Genomic DNA, 24240 nt, shown 5'->3' on the forward strand with positions numbered 1-24240 from the left:
GAACCAGATTGGACCTCTTTGCTGAAAAACATGAACTGTATGTGTGATATGGATGACCGCATTCTACTTCAATGTTTTACAGAAATACAGAAAATGATGTGAACAAGCTGAAGATACAAACATCTTACATTTTAGCCACTCTTATTATAAGTAAGATGTTAGCTTGAAACTTTGGTGTTGTTGGAGCAAAATCACAACATTATGCCACTGACTGCTGAAAATAAGTAGCTTTACTGCTTTTTATTTAATGTCAATAAACTGCAGAATTTTTAGCTGCAAAGACAGGTTAGCAGAGTTGGAAGTTGAACTACACAACACAATGGCTATCAGAACAAAATCGGAGAAAATATTTTATAACAATAGGGTTGAAATTTGGGTGATAGACCATGTTGAATTACACACAACTATTCAGAAGAGACATCCACAGGGCATACAATGTACATTTGGTAAGATAAATGACTGAAGACAATAAGAATATGAAGAAAATAAAGCAGAAATTAATGTTGAACATATTCCATATTTAATTCACACTAGATGCCACAGTAGCTATCAGTGAAGAGTACAACCATCCAACATTTCTTTAATTGTACATACAGTTAATGAGAACAATCACAAACATAAATAGTTAATTATTAATGCACGACATTACAGAAGTAACACCAGATGAGATGTATAATGCCATTGTAATTACGAGGAAAGTGTAGACACTCGAAGATGATAGTGTTTAAACACAAATGCTTAGGACTGCAGCAAAAGTAAAACAAAATAAGCCTGCAAAATTAGTTACCAAAAATTTTGTGGTGTTAAATATCACTTCAGATGATTGATGTATAATGCTACATTTACCTATCTGACAAATGATATTCATAAACAATAAAACAATATGACAGACTATTTTATAGGAGAGTGTATGTATTGTGTTCTTTTATTGTTTATTTTTCACATGGTGAGTTATATTGAGGGATATAACATCTTCAAAGTGGAGTGGGTACCACAGTAAATCTGTGAGAGAAATTACCTGCATGGGTGTTTGTGCACATTATTTGTACCGCTGATCCAAGTTAGAGTAACTCATCAGTACTAAAGCAAAAGCCCCAATTGAATAATACTGAGATTGACTGGAAAAATAAAAACTGTGAATATATTCATTCTTATTCCAGACTGTCGAGCTCTTTTTAATAATCTGTCGTTTACCCATCCCCTGCAACATGGAAACCATAAGTCCACGAGAAAAAAGAATAGGGCTCTTTTCATAGGAAATTTAATGTAGTAATTTTGTATGGGAAACATTTTCAGTAGAAGCTGCAATTTTTTTAGTTATTACAGAAAAACACAAAAAGCGATGTCTAATTGCCCTCTCAGCCCCACACTCACACCTTACCAGAGAGAATTTTTAGTACATTGCTCATTGCACTTGTGTCTACCACTGTACAAAAATGTGTGACTATTCAATTTTTTTCCCCCTGATGTACCTTCATTGACGATTAATTTTATAGAAAATTACAGACAGTTCCTGAAATCTCTCACAGTATGATCACATGCTTCACAGTAGACAAAAAAACTGTACGTCTAGCAACCTCCTCCCCATAATGCAAAAGATATTCACCAAATGGGAAAATGTGCTAAACTCAAAGTTTACTTAAACCTCATAACATTCTTAGGCTTTTAAGATCCAATTGACAACACTGTGCAGCTGAATTTTATCCAGCTATCATATTCCTCATACTGATCTGAACCTCAAACCTCCTCCCTTGTTTTCCCTCACTCCCACAAATATAATATTTCTCAATACAAATATAATATTTCTCAATAACTTCCACTAGTATTAATATGAAAGTCATATTTATTTATTGTAAGAGCAAGCACAATTAATATCGAAATTGCCAGTTCAAGGAGTTTCACATGGTTCCTTGAATAGCGCTTCTCGAATTACTTTTATACATTGATTGTATTGTGACATCAACAGATAGCCTCAAATTTCTTGCCCCATCACCCTCACTGGTACTAACTATCAGATTAGCTAGTAGCTGTGTTGATGTAAATTGCATACTGTTACCACTATTTGTGGTTTTAACAACCACACCTCAACAGGAGTAAGGGAGGGCCTGGCTACTCTGCCAGGTGCCACTCTACAGAGCCATCAACAATCATGGCTGTCCACATAATGGATACAAGGTTTTAAAAGAAAATTGCCAAGAAGAGCATACTAGTTAGATTTGGCTCTCATGTTGTCACCAACTCTCCATATCATGTATCTAGACAATACTGTACAATCTGCGGCACCAATTCTTCAACTGGAGTTGTGTACAGTTCACTTTTGGGATGAGATCAGAAAAAGATCAAGGTCAGGTAATTTTGGGGCCAAGCTACAGGCCGCACTCAACTTACCTGTCTTTGACCATACTGATGTTTTAGGTGTCGTGTTAACATCCCCAGCAATATGTACCAGTGCTCTTTCATGCACCTACCACATTCCCCAAACATAGATCAGGGTTGAAATTTGAGCCCAACTAGGATGGAGACTTGAGTTCATATTTCAAACATAACTGTACTAACTAACTCAATACTTCATACTTAAGTCAGTGCAACCACACATATTTGCAATAATCTCACAAACAACTAATATGGAAACCCGTGTTAGGTGAAACACTTTTACTTTTTTTATTATTGTATTTACCCGTGTCAGTGTTCACTGTTTATTATGAAACATTCTGCGTAACTTTATCTGTAACTCCAGTCAACTCGTACAAACTCAATGTGACACACTAGTGAATGTTTCTGCACCAGGTCGAACTCACAGTCACTTTCAGTACATAATTGCACATATGCTACTGTGTCACTGTATTCCTTTCTACACACAGTGCATCATATGTAATGATATTCAGATGGTGAGGGCCAAGAACCAAATGTGTGTCTTCTCATACGTATTCTAGGCTGACACTAAGGATTTGTACCCTTACAAATGCCATTAAGAATGAGCAAAGACTAACATTCACAGATTTTGAGAAAACTTTTTAAAATCTATACTAAAAGTCATTGAGAAACCAGCATTAGTATACTGAAGAACTTAAATACATAGCTAGAACTTAAATACATAGCTTCAACAGCTGCCATCCCTTCCACAACGAAAAATCCCTCCCGTACAACCTAGTCACGTGTGGACAATGTATATGCTGTGACAAGAACTACCGTAACCAGTGTACTGAAGGCCTCACAAAGGTCTTCACTAATAGGCAATATCCTCCTAACCCAGTCCAGAAACTGATTTCCCATGCTATATCCTCATACACCCCTAATCCTCCCACCATTCCCCAAGAAACAGCTAAAAAGGAATGCACCCTTGTCACCCACTATCATCCTACACTGGAACAACTGAACCCTATCCTACCCCAGTGCTTTTATTATTTCTCATCCTGCATGGAAATCAGGGATACCATACACAAGATCCTTCCCATCCCTCCTAAAGTGGTGTTCATTGGCCACCCAATCCACACAAAGACATCCTAGTCCGTCTTATGCCACTCCCACTCCAACCCTAACACTTAGCCACAGGGATCATATCCCTGTGGCAGATCAAGGTGCAAAACCTGTCCAATGCACCCACCAGCATTTCCTACTCCAGTCCTGCCACAGGCATCCTACTCCATCAGAGGCTGTGTCACCTGTGTAAGCAGCCATGTCAAATACCAACTCCGCTGCAAATACTGCACAGCTTTTTATGGTGGTATGACTACCTCCCAACTGTCCACTAGAATGAATGTCCATTGATAAACCAGGGTGTATACATGGACAAGGAAAAAAAATTCCCAGATTTCTTAGTTAAAAATACACTTTCTCCCAGGTGAAAACATGCTTTTTCTGTGTTAAGTAACAGTATATTTTCCCTTATCAACCCTTTGAATGGTTATGGTTTTATACGTAGGCGTAGAATTTCCCGGCACTTTAGAAAATGAAACTCAGGGGGAAAAAAAAGACACGTTTTGGAAATATCTTTGATGTGCAGCAACGTGTACACTGCATATTTTCATACTACAAAAGTATACATTGGAATTCCACCAAACACCGCATGTTACTTTCCGAATCATTGAAATCGAGATTGAAATGTGCTTCTGTAAGCCAGTCATAGATCATGCCACTTGATCTTACCAGCCGATGACAGCGAATATTCAGAGCATAGGACATGTGATGCAGTCAGTCAACAGCAACATCACTGTTAAGTAGCACGAACACACAAACAGGAAAAGTTAATAGTTTAAATTAATATACATAGTATTGCTACAAGAAAAGCAAAGCTTTCACATATAATATTGTGTCTCTAAGGTTAATAAGCTGTAAGAGAAGCTAAGCTTTCGCATATATTTTAAGCTGTATCACACAAATGTGCCAGTAAAATTTTTAGTAAACACATAAATGTCTGATCTTCAGGGTTCAAAATTCTACTAAATGGCTCATCATCAAAGATTTGATTTTTAAGTGAGAGTCAAATGCTCTGCGATTTAATAAATTCATGGTACATTCTTGCACATAGTTCAACTTAAGTAAAAGGATATTTACTTTGAAAGTAACGATTTTCAAACCATCATTCACAATATTTTCCCACGACCTGTTAGAAATAGGTTTGTTTCAGCAGTTGCCAGAGAGCGTAGATAACAGGCAACACAGCACTTGCACAGCTATCATGATGTAGGAAGCCCATATGTACATATGTGTAAAACACTGAAAGATCATACATTATGTCATAAAAGAAACAACACATCAGAGGATACTCCAAGAGCATCGAAATTTTGTGAAACATACTAAAATGTGCACATTTAAAGTGCATACTTAAAGTGCACATTCTTATGTCCAGATTCCCAATGAAGTAGACCTCAACCTGCTATTAAGCTTTTTAGTGTGGTTTTCGGGATGTAAATTTTCTTGGAGCATCAGCACTGTATTATATCATGTTTGGTTCTTTATTATGGCATAATGCCATACGTGCTAGAAGATGAAAACGTGCACTTCAAACACAGCGAATAGCTGAAACTAGCCAGTACTGTGGAACTAGACATTTTGTTTCAAATACATTGATTGCCTCTGCAGAAAAAGTTAATACAAGTCAAATTTCTTTAGCAAACAGACAAAATTAAATTCATTGTTCCGCAGGGTGGTAAATGCTTGACTGTCAGAAAGGTGGAAATAAAATCAAATCTGAAACTAATGACATATTTTAGCCTTCCGTAATTATGTGAACGTATTTTAATTCACATGATAGCTCCCGGCCACAGATATCCGTTTTGTTTTCATTTGACGTGAGAGTGAAGGGGAAACAGCAAAATCACTAAATGTAAATACGGGTCACATGGAAACTACCCACTATAACTCAGACTGCTCTGCGCATCAGCCCTTGATCTACGATATTTGCGGACCGGGTCAATACTTGGGGGGGAAACGAATTTTCAGGAATATGTTCATCTTGTAGCACACATCTTTCTGAAAAATCTGAAACATAAACATGTGTGTTCGAGGAAATGTAAGACATATTATTTGGTCTTAAGTGTGCCAAAGTGCAGTGCCACGCCTCTTCATAAAGCATTCTTCTACTGCACGTCACTGTATTTCGCTCTGTGGAATTGAAATGTGTATATTTTGCAAAGGGAGCCATCAAACTATATTCAGGACAGCAGAAATTGAAATGTCCTGTGGTGCCTCTCCTGCTCCCAGTCACCCAGTTTGACAGCCTGCCCCTATTTTATATAAATAAAAAGTTGCAATTAATAGCAGATAGGATTATTTGTAATTGGGAGAACAAGAACTCTTCAGAAAATTTGCACTCTTTGTTGCCTATTAGCTAATAACTTGATGTTTTGTGTGACATAAAATTAAATATAGGATACATAAAACCAATAAAGACAAGAGATAAACATGAAATTACACATTGCCTCAATCCTTAGCTCCTAGCATTTCCTTCTCTCTAATCTTGCTACAGCTTTACATGCCGTGCTTTCCTTTCTGCGAAAGAATCTATTACCTCATCAAAGTTTGTCAAACATTTTGCTATATGAAAAATCAAAATGTCATTATCTAATACTGAAAAAGCTGTTAACACAAATTTTACCCAAGACTGGTGTGGTTTCTCGATCTGATTACATCTATTTTGTTACTGTCTGTGACATAAAACAAAATAGGCCTTTCTAATATTGCAGTAGTTTTGTAAAATCACACCAAATAAACGAGACTGATTTGGCACAAATGGCCATTTTTGTAACACAGAATATAATTCACGAAGTACCAATATAAAATGCCTATTAGGCCTACTACAAGCAAAAAGCTTTATGTTAGGAAATAGTTTCACATTTCATTCAAATGCACCAGTTTCTCAAGCATGAGATCGAAAAGTAGTATTACGAATTTTTTATATAAATTTGGAATAGTTTTATTCTTCCATAATTTGTGTGATGTCCTCGTTTCTTCTCCTTTCTCATTCTAACAAAATCTTGTCATCACCAATTCTGTAGCTATTCCTGCACTGTCAAAATTTGTCTGCCGATTAACTTCACTAACCCTGCCAGAATCACAGGTTTAGTTATCCTGTGATTATTTTCCGGTTAAGCATATTTACGTGTTTGTACAACATGTTTTCTGCATTACTTCCCGAATAAAACTAAAGCAGCTGCTAGCCAGGGGCTGTACAATTAGTCCTTACTAGTGTAGTGATCTGGCCAAAAATTTTCTGTCAACATTTCATTTTCTTGGATACACCGCCTATTATTCCTGTCAGTCATTTATTTCCATTCTGGTAGTCTGAATCTATGGATTTCGTTAGTAATTATAACATCGCTGATCATTCACAAACCCAATCAACCACATAACCAGACAGTGATTGGCACTCATCCACTTGGCTTTATTCTGCTCAGCTCATACAGCCCCATCTCCTTTTGTCTGCGGAAACTTTATTTCTAGATGCGACGAGGATTCTCCTGACAGACACATCACATATCCTATGCACGCATTCAAAAATCAACTTATGATTCATTTAGAGCTCATGCAAGTGTCTGCCAACAGCAAAATGTGTCAAAGGCCTTATGAAGACTATGCAATGTTTCATAAAAACAAATTGCCTCCGATGAGCGTGAAGTCACAACTGTTTATATTAGATTTGTTTTAGCAGTTATGAGAGGGCTGCGGAAACTTTATTTCTAGATGCGACGAGGATTCTCCTGACAGACACATCACATATCCTATGCACGCATTCAAAAATCAACTTATGATTCATTTAGAAAGCAACTTCAAAGTGTTCAAAAATGTTCAAAAACAAACAGGGAAGCGTTTCAAAATCATATGAATAACCGGTAGACAAACTTGCGCAGGATGCTAGGTGCTTTGTGAAACAAGTTTTTTTCCTCAATAATATGAATTTGGCGCCCTCTTTTCCTGGTAGCATTTAGCTGCTTGCTGCAACTGCTTGCACGGACAACAGCCACATTCCTGTAGCCAGAAGTGAGAGAATCTACAACTCAAACATAACTCAACTGCGCATGCGCAAGAGCCCTCTCATAACTGCTAAAACAAATCTAATATAAACAGTTGTGACTTCACGCTCATCGGAGGCAATTTGTTTTTATGAAACATTGCATAGTCTTCATAAGGCCTTTGACACATTTTGCTGTTGGCAGACACTTGCATGAGCTCTGTGTGTTGTTCTTGTATACGGCACATTTCCTTTTTTTTTCTCTCATTTATGTTTTATTATCCCCCCATGAACGATGGACCTTGCCGTTGGTGGGGAGGCTTGCTTGCCTCAGCGATACAGATGGCCGTACCGTAGGTGCAACCACAACGGAGGGGTATCTGTTGAGAGGCCAGACAAACATGTGGTTCCTGAAGAGGGGCAGCAGCCTTTTCAGTAGTTGCAGGGGCAACAGTCTGGATGATTGACTGATCTGGCCTTGCAACATTAACCAAAACGGCCTTGCTCTGCTGGTACTGCGAACGGCTGAAAGCAAGGGCAAACTACAGCCGTAATTTTTCCCGAGGACATGCAGCTTTACTGTATGATTAAATGATGATGGCGTCCTCTTGGGTAAAATATTCCGGAGGTAAAATAGTCCCCCATTCGGATCTCCGGGCGGGGACTACTCAGGAGGATGTCGTTATCAGGAGAAAGAAAACTGGCGTTCTACGGATCGGAGTGTGGAATGTCAGATCCCTTAATCGGGCAGGTAGGTTAGAAAATTTAAAAAGGGAAATGGATAGGTTAAAGTTAGATATAGTGGGAATTAGTGAAGTTCGGTGGCAGGAGGAACACGACTTTTGGTCAGGTGAATACAGGGTTATAAATACAAAATCAAATAGGGGTAATGCAGGAGTAGGTTTAATAATGAATAAAAAAAAATAGGAGTGCGGGTAAGCTATTACAAACAGCATAGTAACGCATTATTGTGGCCAAGATAGACACAAAGCCCATGCCTACTACAGTAGTACAAGTTTATATGCCAACTAGCTCTGCAGATGATGAAGAAATTGATGAAATGTATGATGAGATAAAAGAAATTATTCAGGTAGTGAAGGGAGATGAAAATTTAATAGTCATGGGTGACTGGAATTCGTCAGTAGGAAAAGGGAGAGAAGGAAACATAGTAGGTGATTATGGATTGGGGCTAAGAAATGAAAGAGGAAGCCGTCTGGTAGAATTTTGCACAGAGCATAACTTAATCATAGCTAACACTTGGTTCAAGAATCATAAAAGAAGGTTGTATACATGGAAGAATCCTGGAGATACTAAAAGGTATCAAATAGATTATATAATTGTAAGACTGAGATTTAGGAACCAGGTTTTAAATTGTAGGACATTTCCAGGAGCAGATGTGGACTCTGACCACAATCTATTGGTTATGACCTGTAGGTTAAAACTGAAGAAACTGCAAAAAGGTGGGAATTTAAGGACATGGGATCTGGATAAGATGAATGAACCAGAGGTTTTACAGAGTTTCAAGGAGAGCATAAGGGAACAATTGACAGGAATGGGGGAAAGAAACACAGTAGAAGAAGAATGGGTAGCTCTGAGGGACGAAGTAGTGAAGGCAGCAAAGGATCAAGTAGGTAAAAAGATGAGGGCTGCTAGAAATCCTTGGGTAACAGAAGAAATATTGAATTTAATTGATGAAAGGAGAAAATATAAAAATGCAGTAAATGAAGCAGGCAAAAAGGAGTATAAACGTCTCAAAAATGAGATTAACAGGAAGTGCAAAATGGCTAAGCAGGGATGGCTAGAGGACAAATGTAAGGATGTAGAAGCTTATCTCACTAGGGGTAAGAGAGATACTGCCTACAGGAAAATTAAAGAGACCTTTGGAGAGAAGAGAACCACGTGTATAAATATCAAGAGCTCAGATGGCAACCCAGTTCTAAGCAAAGAAGGGAAGGCAGAAAGATGGAAGGAGTATATAGAAGGTTTATACAAGGGCGATGTACTTGAGGACAATATTATGGAAATGGAAGAGGATGTAGATGAAGACGAAATGGGAGATAAGATACTGCGTGAAGAGTTTGACAGAGCACTGAAAGACCTGAGTCAAAACAAGGCCCCCGGAGTATACAACATTTCATTAGAGCTACTGACGGCCTTGGGAGAGCCTGTCCTGACAAAACTCTACCATCTGGTGAGCAAGATGTATGAGAAAGGCGAAATACCCTCAGACTTCAAGAAGAATATAATAATTCCGATCCCAAAGAAAGCAGGTGCTGACAGATGTGAAAATTACCGAACTATCAGTTTAATAAGTCACAGCTGCAAAATACTAACGCGAATTCTTTACAGACGAATGGAAAAACTGGTAGATGCAGACCTCGGGGAGGATCAGTTTGGATTCCGTAGAAATGTTGGAACACGTGAGGCAATACTGACCTTACGACTTATCTTAGAAGAAAGATTAAGAAAAGGCAAACCTACATTTCTAGCATTTCTAGACTTAGAGAAAGCTTTTGACAATGTTGACTGGAATACTCTCTTTCAAATTCTGAAGGTGGCAGGGGTAAAATACAGGGAGCAATAGGCTATTTACAATTTGTACAGAAACCAGATGGCAGTCATAAGAGTCAAGGGGCATGAAAGGGAAGCAGTGGTTGGGAAAGGAGTGAGACAGCGTTGTAGCCTCTCTCCGATGTTATTCAATCTGTATATTGAGCAAGCAGTAAAGGAAAAAAAAGAAAAATTTGGAGTAGGTATTAAAATTCATGGAGAAGAAGTAAAAACTTTGAGGTTCGCCGATGACACTGTAATTCTGTCAGAGACGCCAAAGGACTTGGAAGAGCAGTTGAACGGAATGGACAGTGTCTTGAAAGGAGGATATAAGATGAACATCAACAAAAGCAAAATGAGGATAATGGAATGTAGTCAAATTAAATCGGGTGATGCTGAGGGAATTAGATTAGGAAATGAGACACTTAAAGTAGTAAAGGAGTTTTGCTATTTGGGGAGCAAAATAACTGATGATGGTCAAAGTAGAGAGGATATAAAATGTAGACTGGCAATGGCAAGGAAAGCGTATCTGAAGAAGAGAAATTTGTTAACATCGAGTATAGATTTAAGTGTCAGAAAGTCATTTCTGAAAGAATTTGTATGGAGTGTTGCCATGTATGGAAATGAAACATTGACGATAAATAGTTTGGACAAGAAGAGAATAGAAGCTTTTGAAATGTGCTGCTACAGAAGAATGCTGATGATTAGATGGGTAGATCACATAACTAATGAGGAGGTATTGAATAGGATTAGGGAGAAGAGAAGTTTGTGGCACAACCTGACTAGAAGAAGGGATTGATTGGTAGGACATATTCTGAGGCATCAAGGGAGCACCAATTTAGTATTGGAGGGCAACTTGGAGGGTAATAATCGTAGAGGGAGACCAAGAGATAAATGCACTAAGCAGATTCAGCAGGATGTAGGTTGCAGTAAGTACTGGGAGATGAAGAGGCTTGCACAGCATAAAGTGGCATGGAGAGCTGCATCAAACCAGTCTCAGGACTGAAGACAACAACAACATGTTTTATTATTGAAGTATTATTCTGCAGAAGCGGGATACAGAAATATCCTTTGTTAGAATATCAGTTCTTAACAGTCAAAACAACAAAAATTTAACTGAAAACTAAAACAATGAAAAATTCTCTGAATTTAAACAAATTCCCGGGTTTTTCCCGCTTTTCTCCTGGATGAAAAAATTCCCGGGTTTTTCCCAGATCTCCCGGTTGTCCCAGGTCGTATACACCCTGCAAACTGTGGTCAAGAACTAAGTTGACCAGCCAGTGGCACAACATACAGCTGAGCACAACATGGTCAATTACAAAGACTGCTTCAAAACCTGAGCCCTCTGGATTATTCCCTCCACCACCAGCTTCTCTGAACTACGCGAATGGTAGTTATCCTTACAACACATCCTCTGCTCCTGTAATTGTCCTGGAATCAATCTCATGTAAGCCACTGTCCCTGCACCCTCCAACCGACAATTCACCCTTCCTTCATCCCGTCACCCACGCCCAATACATGTCCCCAAGTCGCCATCAGTATGTGCTACTTTCCACTGGCCATTACAATCGTGCCAGCCCATACACCTTTCACCCCTCCCTCCTGCATTCCTAGCCAGAAAACTAGCCGCCTCCCTCTGAGCAACTAACCACAAGCTAGCAAGTTCTCTTCTCTTCTACCAGACTTTCCCACAATAGTGCAAAATTCAGTGTATGTGTGTATGCAAACTAAAATTTATCTCCAACAGGTAACACTGCCCCTACATAATTCATTAACAAATCTTGTCACTCAACTATAGTATGCACCTCATCACACACACACACACACACACACACACACACACACACACACACACACACAGAGAGAGAGAGAGAGAGAGAGAGAGAGAGAGAGAGAGATCAGAAGGTTAGTGAGGTGGGACATGCATCTGCTAATGGGCACTGCCAAAGAGGGGGAACAAACTTTTCAAACTGCCAAGCCTTACAGTTGGCTGCTATTGGTGAATCCACTCCTTTGCAACAAGGAACTGAGGTTTTGGATGGAGTGTCAGTAGTCTATATGGAGATGCTACTTTGAGACTGGAACACAGCACAAACAATAATTTCGAACATAACTAAATTTAATAACTGTCTTCCCCTTGCATGTTCTTCAGTCACTTATTTTCTGAAAGAGAATGTAAAACAATAACATCATGAAAACAGACAATCATTATTATAATGGATTAACTGAATACATTTATTACTTGATACTGAACACTAAAAGAAATACAGACCTCAGTCCACTTGTTTTGATAGACATTTCTTTAGTAGGATGCCACATCCATAAAGCAACTTCTATGGAAATTTTTTAAGGGACAATATAAGCAGTTATTGATTAAAAGATGGTTATACCACTTATAGATCTACATCTACATCTACAGCTACAGCTACACCCATACTCTGCAAGCCACCTGACGATGTGTGGCAGAGGGTACCTTGAGTACCTCCCTTCTATTCCAGTCTCGTATTGTTCATGGAAAGAAGGATTGTCGGTATGCTTCTGTGTGGGCTCTAATCTCTCTGATTTTATCCTCATGGTCTCTTCACGAGATATACGTAGAAGGGAGCAATATACTGCTTGACTCTTCGGTGAAGGTGTGTTCTCGAAACTTTAACAAAAGCCCATACCGAGCTACTGAGCGTCTCTCCTGCAGAGTCTTCCATTGGAGTTTATCTATCATCTCCATAACGCTTTCGTGATTACTAAATGATCCTGTAACGAAGTGCGCTGCTCTCCGTTGGATCTTCTCTCTCTCTTCTATCAACCCTATCTGGTACGGATCCCACACTGCCGAGCAGTATTCAAGCAGTGGGCGAACAAGCATACTGTAACCTACTTCCTTGGTTTTCAGATTGCATTTCCTTAGGATTCTTCCAATGAATCTCAGTCTGGCATCCGCTTGACCAACAATCAACTTTATATGATCATTCCATTTTAAATCACTCCTAATGCGTACTCCCAGATAATTTATGGAATTAACTGCTTCCAGTTGCTGACCTGCTATTTTGTAGCTAAATGATAAGGGATCTATCTTTCTATGTATTCGCAGCACATTACACTTGTCTACACTGAGATTCAGTTGCCATTCCCTGCACCATGCGTCAATTCGCTGCAGATCCTCCTGCATTTCAGTACAATTTTCCATTGTTACATCCTCTCGATACACCACAGCATCATCTGCAAAAAGCCTCAGTGAACGTCCGATGACATCCACAAGGTCATGTATGTATATTGTGAATAGCAACGGTCCTATGACACTCCCCTACAGCACACCTGAAATCCCTCTTACTTCGGAAGACTTCTCTCCATTGAGAATGACATGTTGTGTTCTGTTATGTAGGAAGTCTTCAATCCAATGACACAATTGGTCTGATAGTCCATATGCTCTTACTTTGTTCATTAAACGACTGTGGGAACTGTATCTTTTTCGAAATCCATGCTGATTCCTACAGAGTAGATTTCTAGTCTCCAAAAAAGTCATTATACTCGAACATAATGTGTGTTCCAAAACTCAACTGATCAACGTTAGAGATATAGGTCTATAGTTCTGCACATCTGTTCGACGTGCCTTCTTGAAAACAGGGATGACCTGTGCCCTTTACCAATCCTTTGGAACGCTACGCTCTTCTAGAGACCTACGGTACACCGCTGAAAGAAGGGGGCAAGTTCCTTCGCATACTCTGTGTAAAATCGAACTGGTATCCCATCAGGTCCAGCGGCCTTTCCTCTTTTGAGCAATTTTAATTGTTTCTCTATCCCTCTGTCGTCTATTTCGATATCTACCATTTTGTCATCTGTGCGACAATCTAAAGAAGGAACTACAGTGCAGTCTTCCTCTGTGAACAGCTTTGGAAAAAGACATTTAGTATTTAGTATTTCGGCTTTTAGTCTGTCATCCTCTGTTTCAGTACCATTTTGGTCACAGAGTGTCTGGACATTTTGTTTTGATCCACCTACCGCTTTGACATAAGACCAAAATTTCTTAGGATTTTCTGCCAAGTCAGTACATAGATCTGTGAACTCTGTTCTCTATAGTACTATTGTTTGTATACATCCAGTTCATCAGTAGCAATAAATATTTATTTACAGTAGTCGGAATTGTAATATATACTGTGCTACTTCCATAGACATCCACTATATTAGTGGTATGATTTTATTACTGTGATTGTATACAAAATGACAATGTTCAAAATCATAAAGTTATAATGGACTACTAACAACGAGTACTGTCGACTACTTCTGTTACTAGAATAAAATACACACTACTTGTTTTGTAAATAAAACTGCCTCTTCCTGCTGCCATTTAATTTATTTATCCAAATGCACATTTGGCTTTCTGTTGTTCTAAGGCATCATCAGAGGGATCTATAACAACACAGTTTTGTTAGTTATAGATTATTAAACAGTTGAAGTCACAATAAAAAAGGGGGGGGGGGGGGGGGGGATTTACTTACGATTTGCTGATCTGCGTTTCATCACATCTGATCTGGAGGTCGCACTACCACTTTATTACTGACATAAAAGCACAACTTTGTGTTCTGACGTTCTTCACATTGTTCATCATGTTTCTCCATCTTTTTTGTGGTGTACTATTGTTCTTTTGCCACTTGATATAACTATTTCGCTGGACACTGCTTTTCACAATGTAAATATAGCAACTCCATTACGTGTTTCCCCCTCTTTGGCATGTGTACCTACTTGTTGCCAACCAAACGAAGTATATTTTCAAGACTAACTTCTATTCATGATGTTTATACCGTTTGTATGTAAGAGAGAGAGAGAGAGAGAGAGAGAGAGAGAGAGAGAGAGAGAGAGAGAGAGAGAGAGAGTTTTTGTGTTGGGCGAAGATTTGTGGTTTAAATTGTATGGTGTTGTACTAGCTGTTAGCATGTGGTTGAAAGCTTTGGTGACAGTTGAATGTGAACTGTTTAATAATCTAAAACTAAAAAAACTGTATTGTTATAGATCCCACTGATGATACCTTAAAACAAGAGAAAGGCAAAATGTGTTTGGATAAATAAATTAAGTGGCAGCAGGAAAAGGGAGATTTATTTACAAAACAAGTATTTATATGCTTACTACGGAGGATGTCCACACAAACAAACTTGTTAAAATACAAACTGTATGCAACAAAATACAACATTATTTTAACCATGTACTTACTAACTTTTTTTCAAAGTAGAACAACAGGAAAAAAAAGTTTAACATGAATTAACAAATGCTGAACTTGCAATGTGTATCACATCTTATTTTCAAAAGGAGAAAACATGAGTTCCACCTTAAATTGCTTTCACAGTATAAGTAGTGGACAAACCTTTTGCATGTATTCAGCACACAGTGGATTGACAACAAGTGCTCGCATTCCCCGGTATACACTCCTTCGTACTTCTGCAGAGCTAGAGTCCCAGGCCAGTTGTGTTATCACAATAGTCAACCACTGCTGGATAACTTCTGGTGGAATTACTTGCCAAAAATCAGATGCTATCTGGCAAATGTGCTGGAAAATGAGATGCTTACAATTCATACAGGATGACAGCTGGTTACTAAAGGAATATGATAGAATCTGTCCTTAATATCACAGAAAATTAACTCATTCACATCAATACATTTTATTATTATATAACTCATATTAGTTACAATGACATTTTACTTCAATCTTCATTAACAAACATGATGTTAATACATCACTAATTGCCTCTATAACCTCTGCAATTCGGCAAAGTAAGCCTGGAGCTAAGAACAGGCAGATCAAATTCAAGACTACAGCAATTTTAAAAACTTGTTGACAATGTTAAGGTACCTGCAAGAGACACTGTATTAATATCACTAAATTGTTTTACACATAATTTAATAAATGGATAAAGTTATAAGCAGAGTTAACTTCTTGCAAGTGGTTTTTGGTATCTCCTGCCTTCACTACACAGTACTCTTATCCACCACATCCATTGCTCCTTTATCGTGGCATACAGGGCAGCTTTAAAATGAACATCTGAATCACAAGAAATAAGGGTTTCGAGCCAGAAAAAGAGACTACTAAATAAAACATGTAACTTGAATAATTCTTTACTTGAATTACACACATATTATAAAAAATATCCCCACATATTAAGAAATGTAATAAGATACACAAAAATAATCCATAATAATAAAAACATATTTATTCAACAAAGTGAAGGGAACGCAGAGAGTTATAAAAACATAACAATTAGTAGTGGGCAACTACTGAAAAGATTATCTCAGGTATTGAGCTCTGCCTAATACGTACAAGGGCTCAAACACATTTCAGCACTGCTTGTGGCTCATATTCTGCAACAGATTTTATAATCTGCCATCCTATGATCCAGAGGAATGTTCACATTGATCTTTGCAATAGTGAACGTTACCTGATTATTGTACTGGCTCCAAATTTACACCACGCAGGTTGTTTACAATGTTGGTCTCTGCAAAGAGATGATTGGAATTTTTTCATTGCTAAAGTGCAGATCACAAAAAATACAGGGAAGAGGATTGATGAAGTAGTACGATATGCAACAAAAATGATTCTCGAAGTTGCAAACACTACAGTACCATTCTCTTCAGGTTCACCTAGATGGTAACATGTTCTGTAATGGTGCAAAGAGACCGTAAATGCCATCAGAGAATGACAATGAGCTCTATGGTGACATAGAAGCAACTCCCCTAGCAAAAATCTAATTTTATTCACAAGACCAAGGGCAAACAAAGGGAGAAAGAATGTTGGGAACAGTAGGTGTGTTCTATGACACCACATACCCTTGCTTCACAAGTGGGGTTCAAATTATAGTGGATTAGTGGACTTCAGTACATTAATAGAATCCAGGGATTTCTTGGTGGAGGAAAAATTGACACCTGTTCTTCTGAACATCGCTGGACATTTAGCAATATGCTGAAATGTCAGCATCTATGAATTACCATCCTAATTTCACTCAATATCGCCTTTTAAAAGAATGCAGTATTTCAACAGACCTATCAACCTACAATGTACCCTTTATAGCCTGTGAACTAAATAATACTTAACAAAGATGTAGGGATACATTTGCAGAACCAGACAAAATACACAATCAAATACTTTGACGTGTAGGTGAACATGGTAGAAACTCTATTTCAAAAATTTTCAACAAGATATGGCAAGACAGCCGGAAAGAGAGTATCAAAACATCTATGCTAAAACCAGGGCAAGGTGAAAGAAATAGATATAGCTACAGACTGATCAACCTAACAAGTAACTTGGGTTAACTATTAGAAAGGATGGATAAAGTGTGACTTTGTTATATTTGAAGACCTTGAACTACCACTAATCATCTTATATAGTTGGAGTTTGTGATTAGAGAGGCTTTTGTGCAACACCAACATTTTATCACAGTATGCTTTGGCTTCATGAGGCGTATAATAAAAAGTGATGGCATCACAAGTGAGCTTAATACAAAATCTTTTTTATCATTTAGATAGTTTAGAGCCAGGGTGGGCATGACCCTTAGTAACCAACATTTCCAGGACAATGGAGTCCCACAGGAATCAGTATTAAGTGGCACACTTTTTGCAGTTACAGTAAATGACACAGAACACACTGTGGGACATGTAAGTCATACCAGAATTATATGTCAATGATCTTTGTTTATTATTACAGTTCTGCATAGTTCTGGATGAGGATGGGCAGACTGTATTCTACAAACGTGCATGACACGCAAGTCTGCTGGTGAGAAATGGTGGCCATGCTTTTCTGCCCATTTCTGTCCTTTTGTATAGCTGTCTGCTGCTAGAAGTAGTGGACCAATACCATTTTCTAGGACTTTTTTTGATACTGAACTTCGATGGTTACCACTTACATGACAATTCAAGAATTTCTGCAATGAAATACTCTATACTCTGATTTCCTGCTAACTGATATTGGGGTGTGAATTCAACAACATTATTAAAATTTCATAAAGCACTCATTTTATCCTGTTTGGACTAAAGAAGCATAGTTTATGAGTCAGCAGGACTACCCATCTTGTAAATATTACACCGCGTCCACCACAACGAATTTGTTTGACAGTTGGAGCTTTGCAAGTTAGTCCAGTCGTTAGACACCTGGTAGATGCAGGAATATTAACACTGAAAATACAATTCCAACAAACTGTATTTAACTACACAATCATAATTAATCCATGCAAACCATCCCTGCCATCCCATTGTATTTTGCAATCTAAGTACCTGATCATTCCTCAACCTTCATAGAACAGATGCCAGCACACTATGACCACAAGACCTCTGATGAGAACTTAACTTGCTCAGATTTCCTGCAATAGTCTCAATTGCAAATTCTTCCTTGGTATATTCTCCAACAAGTAGTAAGGATGGGTCTATGGTACGACAGCAAAGTCAATATAACTACCAATTTTTTTAGCTGTACATTTTGTTCAGTCATCCAAGGGTAGCCACATTTTAATGTCCCATAACACTGATGACTCCAAACATAATGAAGATGCCAGCTACGCATAGATACATAGCCAGAATTAAGAACAACATTCTCCACTAACTGAATGTAGTATTTATACCACTGAATTAATACCCATAAAAGAACACTACAAAACATAATGATTTTACTGCAGCAGAATTTCATTATACACAGTAACTCCTTAAGTGCATTGCAAACAATATAAAAGTGCTATTGAGACATACACTGTTCTCTACAATTCATGAGCAACTGTATGCCCTCCACAGTACAGACGTGTCTACCACTTGTTTCTGGACATCAAGTCACATTGGCATTCAAATTGATGAACTGACTGACAAACTAGCTAAAGAAGCAATGGGAAATGGAAACACCTGAACTAAATATTCCTAGTACTGATGTAAGGACACACATTCAATGCTGTATCCTGAAGAAATAGAAGACGATTGCCAAGGTAACCAATAAACTGCAGATCAAGGTAATCCAATGAACTGCAGACCACCAAAAACACCAGCAAAGGCTGGTTAGAATTCGCAATGATGTTCAAGAAGGAAAGATAATGTTTTATGCTATGTCAGAACTGAACAAGCCAAAATAACTCATGAATTTTTGCTATGACACGAAGAAACTCTGCACTGCATCTGTGGAGAAGCATTAACAGTTCGCCACATCATCGAAGACTGTAAGCTACCCAAGACCTTTGATGTCAGTCAAACCCAGGACACCACCTATCAGGGATTCTAGCTGATGATGAAACAGATGTATATTATGTACTACACTTCCTATGAAGGACTGGATACTACAGCAAGATTTAAAGACAAAACGTTACATATTGGCTTAGAGGGTGGAGGGGAGGGGGAACATGTCACTACCAATTTAGCCCCCCAGATGCCACCCAATCCATTCTTGACACCTGAACCTGCAGTGGATGACTAAGTATCTGTTTACTGATTGTTGTAATTCTTCCTCTCCCCCTTTAATAGAATTGTGGTGTAATCTGGAAATATGATAGTTTTATGAACATCCATCCATTGGTGTGGAAAAGGAATGGAAATGCTCCCATTAATGATCCTTGAGGTGCAACAGATTTAATTAGTTAAAAACAGACTTCAGGTTGACAGTGGTGTGCTAAATACTTACCATTTGTTTATGATTATTCATGAAGGAACTGTCCAACTGTTGGACAGACCTGTACTGCCACACTGTTAAAGCCTTCACAGTAGAATCTTATGACTTACCACATGAAAAACTTTAGATGATCAATAAATATTTATGTTGCTTTCTGTTATCATGTCAGTTGGGAGCAGCATGTAGTTAATGCATTTAAAAACTGCAGTTGTTATTTCCAACTCGAGTGTTGTTCATTACACAGGACTTTTTATTTATAAATTCCATAATTCTCTCATACATAATGCTTTCCAGTATTTTTGAGATTATTGTGGAAATTTTAGTGAGTTTAATGGGTCTGTAGTTATTTATATTATCTCTCCCATTGTTTTTAGCATTCTGGTAAACAGAGCCCTTATAGGGTCACCTTGTTGCCATCCGTCTGTCTGTCCAACCATTAAAAACCGTTTTTCACAGAACAGATACACATATCAAGCTGAAATTTATGTCACTATCTCTTAATTTTCTCTGGGAAGACATTTCTTTTAAAACTTAAGATGAAAGCAGCTGTATCTACTTGGTTATCTTTTGGACCTGTTTGGACTTGTCAGACAAAATATACGCCTCACTGTGCTAGATTAGCTCATCATCTGAGTAAGGCTTTGCGAAAAAGAACTCCTTGTACCATATGCAAAGTTTTGTGTGAAGCAATAGTCACTGGTATGCCACCCAGTCTTTCACATTCCCTAAGTGCCTTACAATGTGCAGCAGAGAAGCTTTGATCAATAGTGACCCCATTTCACATTTTTACATGTATCTATTCTCCAAATTTATCTCTTATCTATTCCACAAAAAATAATAGCTTAGTTACTGTAAAAGTATCTCCACCTGTTTTCATACACAACATGAATTAAATAAATTGTGTCATTCCCAGTCATCTGGCTTGTCCCTCTTCCCATGGAGCAGCTAGTCTACAGAAAACAGTTGGATTGTAACTGTATACACTGAAGCATTTAGACCTATCTGTTGAGACAGGCAGAACAGTATGGCCATTACGACAGTTAGGTCTCATGTGTTTCATGTGTCAAATGCCCAGCCAGGTGCCACCTACTCCAATCAATGGCTCTACCACCAGGCACCACCCAGCCAAAGCAAAGGTCTCTGGGCACAATGGATGTAGCCGAGAGTCACAGTTCCCCAAAATCATGGGCATGCATAGGAATCTAGCAGCTCAGGCATCAGAAGTGAACCTGTGTTGTAAGAGGGCTCTACCAAAAGGATATAAATTGACCCTGCAATGTCGGGTTGGCTGTCGCTTTGAATTTTAAACACATATTTAATTATGTTAACAGAATCTTCCATTGGTTTTTGGTAGAACAACATTATAATAAATGAAAAGCACCTGTTTGCTTTTGTTCTACAATATACTCGTGAATTAGAGTAGAACACAACTTTTCATATGACATACACCTCAGAGATTCAACACGATGTCCAAAATTACAAAATAGTTTATTTGTCATAATAACCATCTTGTCTTTTGTTTTCATTCTTGGAGAGTATGGATGCTCTTTGACAGTGAAGCGATTATGCCAAAGCATCAAAGTCTCTGCCCACAGCATGTGAAGTCATTTACTTGTTGTCGCACCTCGCTATTTTCTTGTATTCCACACTTCACATTTAACATCTGCACATACAAAAACAAACACTCGCACATAGTAAATGTTCTGAAACTTACTCCCTATTTAATATTATTCTATCAAGACCTTCTTTTCCTGTACTATGCAAGCAGTGTGAAATATTGTTTGCCTAAACAGAACGTAACACTTCATATTCCCCCACTTAAATGAAAGATGTTTGAACCTCTCTCTCTCTCTCTCTCTCTCTCTCTCTCTCACACACACACACACACACACACACACACACATACAAAACCATTAATATACAACTATAAACAACCTAATTACTTAAAAACATTGGATATTATTGCCTTCTTTAAAAAGGAATAAAAATCTTTTCAATTTTGTTGTTTCATTTCAGTTAAATTGTGCTAAACAGTGTTACTATGCTTCGTATACCTCCATCTTATGTACTCCACATCCTGTGTGATGTGGAGAGTGAGTACCAGGTCACCAGCATTGTGAAGCCTAGTGCAGGGTTGGCTCAGGTAACTGACAGCATAAGGGAGTTATGTATGAATTTTACGAAGGAGGATCAGGCAGTGATAGTGGGTGGAGCAGAGAAGTCTTGATAAGAATGGGGAATGTGATGTAGGTGATGACCAGGTAAAGATAGCCACTCAAACTGGTGGCACTAATATGCATTTCGTGCAACTGATTCAGAGTCATGATCGGCCTCATCTTAATGCGGCTGTTAGGCCTGTTAACTTGGGGCTGGAGAGGGCACTGATGACAGATGGCATGGGTCACATTTCAGTGGTGTCAGTTGGGTCTATCAGTAGGTCGCGTTTCACAAGGCACGATCTGCACCTCAATAGGTATGGGAAGGAGAGGCTGGTAAAGCTTATAGGTGACAGTGTAGTAGGTGGTGGTGGGATCACTAATGGAACAATTCCTTTAGTAGTTGGTGTTAAGAGTTCCACCTTTTTTAGACTGAAGTTAGCTGATAGCTATACCTGCTTAAAGGAAGTCCCTCTAACTAAGGGCTCACCTTCAGAGAATGTCATGTTTCCAAGTAGACAAGGAATTAGCAGATTTCATCAGAGTATGGGAAGTATTAGAGATTAAGTTAGGGAACTGCTTATAGATGCTGACTCTGAAATTGTAGGTATATCGGAACACCACTTAAATAATTTGACAATTCAGAGGCTCCCTTTAGCAGGATACATATTAGCTGGCTGTTTTTCAAGTTCCTTGCAGGGTGAGGGAGTGGCTATGTAAGTAAAAAACAGTATTCCATTTAAGTCCACATATGTATCACAACACTGCACTGAACAGATATTTGAATGTTGTGCAGGGGCAGTTGAATTCCGTGAAACTAAACTTCTAATTGTTATTGTTTGTAGGTCCCCTAACTCCAACTTCAGAGCATTTCTGCTCAAGCTAGAGAGGGTTCTTGATTCACTTTGTACGAAGTACCAGAAATTAGTTATATGTCATGACTTCAATATAAATTTTGTATATGATGGTGCAAGAAAAAGGATGTTGGTAGATCTCCTAAATTCATATGATCTGATGCAGACTGTGTTTTTTTTTTTCTAACTAGGGTGCAGGGGAACAGTGCCACAGCCATAGACAATATTTTTATTCGTTCTTCGTTACAAGATGAGCATTCTGTTAGTAAAAGGGTGAATGGCCTTTCAGACCATATGCACAAATTTTAACATTAAAAGGCTTTTGCACTCAAACAAATGTCATATATAATTACAAACTATGTAGGAAAGTTAATCCAACAGCAATAGAGAGTTTTTTTAAACCTCATCAAGGAACAAGAGTGGCAGGATGTTTATAGTGCCAGTAACATAGATGATAAATATAATGCTTTCCTCAACACATTTCTCATGCTCTTTGAGAGTCGCTTTCCATTAGAATGTTCTAACGGGGTACTAGCAGTAATAGGCAGCCTCGGTGGCTGACTAGTGGGACAAGGATATCATGTATAACAAAGTGGGAATCATATCAAAATGTTAGAAGTAGTCACAATCAGGCTACAGTAGCCCATTACAAACAGTATTGTAATGTGCTAAAAATGTTATTAGGAAGGCAAAGAGTATGTGGTATGCAAATATAATAGCTAATTCACAGGATAAAATTGAAACCATATGGTCAGTTGTGAAGGAAACAGCACAAGGTCGACGTATAAAGTCAGTTCATACTACAAATATTTCTGTTACTGATAGATCAGATATATGTACAGTATTTAACAATCATTTTCTGAGCATTGCTGGTCAATTAAATAAAAATTTAGTTTCTACAAGAAATCATATAACTTTCTTAGCAAAATGTCTTTCTGAGATTGATGTCTAAAATACTCCTCTGTGATACAGACAAGGGGGAGATTGAGTCAATAATTAAATCACTGAAGACTACTGACTCTCATGGATATGATGGAGTGCCTAGCAGAATATTCTTCCGCAAGAAGTTATTCATAATGAAGGTCGACAAGGTAACCAGATGGTCAACAGCAGAGCGGCACCTACAAAATCCACATTGTACATTGGTAAGTAGGCATCGAGATTCGAGCAGCCAAACCAAACGAGAGTTAACCATTCGCTCCATCACCTTACAGACACAGCTGGTAAGCGAGATGGGTTGATAACTGGAAGGCAAGTGCTTGTCCTTCCCCGGCTTAGGAATCGGTACAACAATAGACTTGCGCCAGCATGTGGGAACATGTCCCTCAATCCAGATGCGATTATAAGTACGAAGAAGGAAACCTTTACCCGCAGGAGAAAGGTTCTTCAGCATCTGAATATGAATAGAATCAGGCCCTGGAGTGGAGGACCCTGACCGGGCAAGTGCATTTTCGAGTTCCCGCATGGTGAATGGGGCATTATAACTTTCACGATTCGAGGAGCAGAAGTTAGGTGGCCTAGCCTCCTCTGCCTGTTTTCGGGGGAGGGAGGCAGGCTGGTAATGAGCGGAGCTCGAAACCTCTGCGAAAAAGCGGCCGAAGGCATTGGAGA

General features: G+C 38.5%; 1 protein-coding gene across 8 annotated transcripts in view; it reads right to left on the bottom strand.

Annotated features, from left to right (window-relative positions):
• LOC126267401 (condensin-2 complex subunit G2-like) overlaps positions 1-24240 on the bottom strand; it is a 266223-nt gene that overhangs the window by 146990 nt on the left and 94993 nt on the right. For all 8 annotated transcript variants that reach the window (XM_049972616.1, XM_049972609.1, XM_049972615.1 and 5 more), the window contains exon 10: positions 15354-15536. In XM_049972616.1, coding sequence (XP_049828573.1) covers positions 15354-15536 — 183 coding nt within the window. The remainder of the gene's footprint in view (positions 1-15353; positions 15537-24240) is intronic.

This window comes from Schistocerca gregaria, chromosome 4 (assembly GCF_023897955.1).
Source record: "Schistocerca gregaria isolate iqSchGreg1 chromosome 4, iqSchGreg1.2, whole genome shotgun sequence".
Lineage (NCBI taxonomy): Eukaryota > Metazoa > Arthropoda > Insecta > Orthoptera > Acrididae > Schistocerca > Schistocerca gregaria.